The 5,525-nt window shown below is 54.8% G+C and overlaps 2 protein-coding genes across 2 annotated transcripts; one reads left to right on the top strand and one right to left on the bottom strand.

The window, feature by feature from the left end:
- The first annotated feature begins 460 nt into the window (after positions 1 to 460).
- On the top strand, positions 461 to 2,778 carry LOC138149333 (oxytocin-neurophysin 1-like). The gene is made up of 2 exons (XM_069072310.1): positions 461 to 968; positions 1,381 to 2,778. The coding sequence occupies exons 1-2, from the start codon at positions 810 to 812 to the stop codon at positions 1,648 to 1,650; spliced, it is 429 nt and encodes a 142-aa protein (XP_068928411.1). The 5' UTR covers positions 461 to 809; the 3' UTR covers positions 1,651 to 2,778.
- Positions 2,779 to 2,930: 152 nt separating this feature from the next.
- Positions 2,931 to 5,525, bottom strand: MRPS26 (mitochondrial ribosomal protein S26). The gene is made up of 4 exons (XM_069072308.1): positions 5,258 to 5,525; positions 4,013 to 4,150; positions 3,768 to 3,891; positions 2,931 to 3,175 (listed from the first exon to the last, which is right to left on the bottom strand). The coding sequence occupies exons 1-4, from the start codon at positions 5,467 to 5,469 to the stop codon at positions 3,044 to 3,046; spliced, it is 606 nt and encodes a 201-aa protein (XP_068928409.1). The 5' UTR covers positions 5,470 to 5,525; the 3' UTR covers positions 2,931 to 3,043.

Genomic DNA, 5,525 nt, shown 5'->3' with positions numbered 1-5,525 from the left:
TATCCAGCTCCTGGGCAGATGCTTCACTTGGGGTCAGTCCCTTCCTTGACTTGAGTCCAGCTTTTCTCTCAGTCTGTGCTTCTCTTGCTGTTGGGCCTGTGTCCTGGCCCAAGGCCACAATTTTCCCTGCACCTTGATTTCCCAATCCCTGGTCACCCCATCTCCTGGGGAAGGCAGCCTTTGATAAAGGGGAGGGAGCTAAGGATTGGGACTCTGGGGTCCACTGTCTGGGAGCCCCTTCCCTCTCTGGACCTTGGTTTCTGCCTTCCCAGGAGGAGGCAGATGGAGCACACTGTTTCTTGCTCTGAGAAAGAGAGACAAACCTTTCATCCAAGAAGGGTCCCTGGGACAAGCTCCTCTGGATCTGGAAACAGACCAAGAAAAGAGGAGTAATTCTTGGAGGAAGGGATGGAGGTGAGGGAGTAAATGAGGAAGGGCTGCTGGCCTGCAGGCCCAGAGCTTAGAGCCAAGAATTAATTGGAAGTTCATTTAGGGGAGCATTTAGGATATTAAGTTCAGTCCTGGCCTAATGAGGGCAGTGCTCCTGTTCTGGCCCCAAGCTTGGCCCTGACCAGACGACCTGACCCTGTGCTCCAGCCTGACCTGGCTAAGTGAGGTGGCACTGGCGGCAGTCACTTCCCGTTGACCTGGCGTGAGCTTCCAAGCAGCTGCCCCCTTAGGCCTCTGGTTCCAGGGCATAAATAGGCCCAGCTCAGGGCACAGAGCTCAGAGCTCCAGGAAGGAAGATTAGCCTCCGGGACCCAGACCTCAGCTTACCCAATCCAGCCTCTGAGGCAGCCAGCTTCACCATGGGTAGCCCCGGCTCCCTACCTGGCCTTGCCCCCCGGTCTCGTCCTGGTCTGGCCTGCTGCTATCTCCTGGCTCTCTTGGCTCTGGCCTCTGCCTGCTACATCCAGAACTGCCCCATTGGTGGGAAGCGCTCAGTGCTGGACATGGACCTGCGCAAGGTGAGGCTCGGCTTGGGCGGAACCAGGCCAGGAGATCCCTCTTCGCTCCCCCGGCACCACATGGGGGGGGGGGCCTTTAGGGCTTGGGGGCGCGTCAACCCAAATCCTCAGGACCTGCGGGTCCCAGAGCTGCCCTAGACGCCCTGACGTTTGCCACTTCCCCGCACCCTATCCATGCTTCCTACGCCTGACAGTAAGGCAGAGCAGGACAGCGGAGGGGAGAGCCCCCGCCTTGGACGTGGTCCTAGCTTCTCCCCTGCACTCCAGTGCAGCCTTCCCTGGTGAGCAGTCTCTTCCGCCCAGTGGGCTCCTATTTTCCCAGCTCTCAAACCAGAAGCTGGGGAATGTGGCTCAGAGACGCTGTCCAGAGTCCTGACCCTTGATGCACATCATCATTCTTCCCACCTTTCAGTGCCTCCCCTGTGGTCCAGGAAGCAAAGGACGCTGCTTCGGACCCAGCATCTGCTGCGGGGAAGAGCTAGGCTGCTACCTGGGCACAGCCGAGAGCCTGAGGTGCCAGGAAGAGAGCTACCTGCCCTCCCCGTGCCAGTCTGGCCAGAAACCCTGCGGGAGCGGAGGGCGCTGTGCTGCCAGTGGGATCTGCTGCAGCAGCGGTGAGAGGCTGGGCACTCCTGGGCCCCCGGCACCTGTGCCAGACAGTGCAGCCCCCGGGGCACCCTGACACCTCCCTCCCCCAAAACCTCTTTCCTTCCCTCTCCTTCCTGCCCCTGGGCAGCTTTCCCTTTCTCTCCAGGGTTAGGCACTAAAGGCAGAATCCAAGGCTTCTCCCACCTGAAACACCTTCCCTTTCTCTTGCAGATGGCTGTGGACTAGACCCTGTCTGTGACCAAGAAGCCACATTCTCCTAGACCTGGACAGATCCAGTCAGATAGAGCAGCTCCTTTCCTAGCCCCTCCCCTTCAATAAAGCTGAATCTGTGACATCAGTCCCTGTCCGGTTACTTTTTGCAGTGTGTGTTAGTGGGCAAGGGAAAGCCCCATGATGGAGCCCCAGAACTCGGGAGGCAGGAGGCCACCTCACAGGGTCTGTGCATCAGGAAGACCTTTGAATTCCAAGGCACAGAACCTCTGTTCTCACCCCATCTTCGCTTTTAATGGGAGTGGGGGGGGGGCACACATAACGGGATGTGGAGTAATTACTTCACTTTTCTAAGGCTGTTACCCACACATTGAAGTGGGGGAAGGGACTCTCTGCCCAGAGACCACAGACAGTCCTGGGGAAGCTCTGAGGTTGTCTTCCCTCACCCCAAACTCTCAAGCTTGCCAGGGTCACAGTGACTGGAAACAGAGGCTGCCAACTGGGCTGGGATTTTCCAGCTCTAATTTCACAAAGGCCTTGTCAGTGCCCGGCTACCATGGGCTCATGCTGAAGTGACTGCTTATGGGGACGAGCTGATCTTGGTAGAACCATGGGAGCCCCTCTTCTTCCTGAGAGCGGCTGGGGAAGGACAAGCGAGTCTCTGCCCACGCTGTCCACTCCTGCTCCTTCCCAGCCAAGGTCAGCTGCCACTCCATGGTGGGTGCCTTTCCTGGTCCCTGGTCTGAACAGCCAATGGCATGGCAAAGTCAGAGACAAAGAGGCTTTGTCAGTTTAGGAGCTGGGAGTCTGACCAGTCTCCAAAGGACAGGGGCTGTCTGTGGCCACAGCCGAAGGACTCAGGGAAGGAATGCTTGTCTACCCATCTCAGGCATTAATGTGGCTGAATTGTATGCCCCCCCACCCCCCCTTTTTTTTTTTTACCAAAGTCTCCCCATCTGTATAAGGAAGGGGTTGGATCTGATGGTCTATGGCTCTGTGATTAATCCTGGCACTGAAGACAGGGATCTATGTTAAGGAGAGTGAGGGAGACATGGGGCCAGCAGGAAGGGCTGGGTGACTAGGCTAGGGAAGAAGTCCCCGCCCCCCAGCCCTGAGAAGCTGAGAAAGGTAACACTGAGGGGGTTCCCAAAAGAGGCATCATCCCTTTATTCTACACCTGCTTCTTCCTTATTTATCAATAAGGCTCCATGAGGCTGGCTAGAGCCTGGTGGGCTGTGACAGGGGCCCTGGCAGCCCTAAGTCTTGCTGGGGGTTCGAATCACTTGGCCCTCCTTGGTTAGGGCCCAATTGTAGGTTTGAGGATTGTCGAGGGCGGCTTCAATCTTCTCCTCTAAGTTATCCTGAGTAATGAATGTTTTCACATCTTCCTGTTGGGGACAAAGTGGAAATCAGAGGATTAGAATCACAGGGGAGAACTGAACCCAGAGGGCAGGTGCTATGTCCAGCCTTGCCCCTGGTAGGAATCCTCGGCACAGCTTCTCTTACTGGGGGCCTGTCTGCCTTCAGCTGGATACCTCTAACAATGGGGAGCTCACTACCTAGCAGAAAGCTAGTTTCATCACTAGATGGCTCTGACTCTTAGAAGGCTCTTTGAATGTCCACCAACATCCAGGTCCTCTCACCGCTCCTCTTCTCTGGGGCCAAGAGGAATGGGTCTAATGCCTCTTCTCCCTGATACTCTCTGGAGGGCAGCCATCCCTTCCCAGCCTCAGACATAATCCTGAAGAGTCAGACCTTGGTGCCGCAGCACACCTGGGGGCCCTCCTTAGGAGGAAGGGCAATAAGGCCAGAACCCCCTGAAATGGGCAGAGGAATGCCATGTCCTTGGCCATGGAGCTGCAGGGCTCCAAACCCTCTGCTTGGCACTGGCCTGAAAGCCCTGGGCAAAGCAGAAGAGACACCTCCAGGAAGCTGCCCCCTACCCCCCTGGAAAGGGCCACATCCTGAGCTCTGGCCCACCTGCAGCTGCAGAACTTCTCTCTCCTTCTCTTGGACAAAAGCTTCCATTTCCCGGGCCTTCTGCATCTGCTCGAGCTCCTGGAGCTGCGCCTGTTCCTGCTCTTGCTGCCGAAGCCTTGAGATCCTATGGCGAGAGATCCATAAGAGCATGAGGCTTCCTCCCAGGCCAGGGCTTCCCTTGTCTTTAAGATCTGAGGCCCCCCACCCTTGGGCCATGGACAGGACAGGCAGAACAAGCTCCTCACCTCAGCGCCTGCAGCCGAGCATTCTCTGCTTGGTTCCAGGCCATGAGCTCCTTGTGTTCCTCAGAATCCTGTACATCTTTCAGTCTCCCAAACTTCTGTTCATATGCTTTTCTCCAAACCTCTTCCATGAACTCAAGCCTGGGATTCAGAAACTTGGCATCAAAAGTCAAATCTGGGGACCATTCTTGTCCTTCCCCAGTCCTCCCCAGGAGCGATATCAGACTCAAATAGAAACAGGGCCACTAAACCATACACAAGAATCCCTGCAAGCTGCATACTCATTTAGAAAACCACGCATTAACATTATCTGTGTTCTACTGCACTTTATTAAATACAATTAAATAAGGAATAAGTTTTATTTTTTTATTAAATCTTTCCCAACGACATTTTAATCTGGATACCTCTGTTTAAGTGTGTCAGACACCTCTGCTCTTGATTCCACTATACAAGACTTCCTGTTCTCTAATACCTTCACAGAAGTGTTCAGCACCCCATGTGCCCTCGGTGCTCCAGCCAAACTGGTGGACTCTCCACCCTCTTTCAACTTCTGCCCCTTTAACTGTCTCCCCACACCACCATTCTCCCCATGGCTACAATGGTCTCCCTGTTCCATCTCTATTTCTTAAAATTCGGGTGCCATCTTGACCATGAAGCCTTCTTTCCCTCACTCTCCTCTGTGCTAGCATGATGGGGTTAATAGCTATGCGATCCTGAGCAAGTCACTTAAATGGATGAAAAAGTATTTACTACTATGTGCCAAGCCCTATGCTTACATGCTGGGGATACAGCGAGAAAAATCCAATCAGTCTCTGCTCTCAAGGAATTCGAATTCTAGTAGGGAAAGATATGTACCCCTCTCAGCCTGTTTCCTCATCTGTAAAATGGGTACAGCAGCAGCTATCTACCTCAAAGGATTGTGGCGAGCCTCATATGAGTTCATGTAAACCCTGAAAGGGATATACACATGCGGACTGCTCTTATAATTATGAATTATTATTACTATAAGCTCCTAGTTTTCTATCCCATGCACAGAGCTAAATATCTTCCCGGTAAGAAGCCGAATGAAAGTCTGGTGAATTGCGTCACGTCACCCTCAATTCCCATCTCCAAAGCCTCAGGCCCTTTCTTCTCCTAGGGTGGGGTAAGGAAGTCGAGGCCCCGCCCCCAGCTCTAGGCCCCGCCCCCTGGCGCAGGCTCCTCCCCTCCCCAAGCTCGTGCACCGCCCTTTCCCTCACCCCTCCATACCTGAGCGCTCGCACAGTCTGTCTGTAACTCTTATAACGCTCCATTAGCACGTACATCTCGGCGGGGTCTACGGCGGTCGGGGTTCGCAAGCGCCCGATCTTGGACTTGGCGGGCGGGTCATTGCGGGTCTTACGGCCCCGTGCCGGAGGTAGCAATAGCGGTAAAGAAGCCCGGACCGGAGGCCTAACCAAGCGGCCCAAAGTGCCGAGCATGGCCGTAACCGCGGGGCATTCTGGGACAGCGAGTCTCTAACACTATCTCGTGGCTC

The sequence above is a fragment of the Petaurus breviceps genome, unplaced genomic scaffold (assembly GCF_028583685.1).
Source record: "Petaurus breviceps papuanus isolate PSGF00001 unplaced genomic scaffold, PetGlider_PUasm1.0 140, whole genome shotgun sequence".
In the NCBI taxonomy this organism is placed as follows: Eukaryota; Metazoa; Chordata; class Mammalia; order Diprotodontia; family Petauridae; genus Petaurus; species Petaurus breviceps.
The sequence above is the reverse complement of the archived record's forward strand: the minus strand, read 5'-3'. Positions and strand labels throughout refer to the sequence as shown.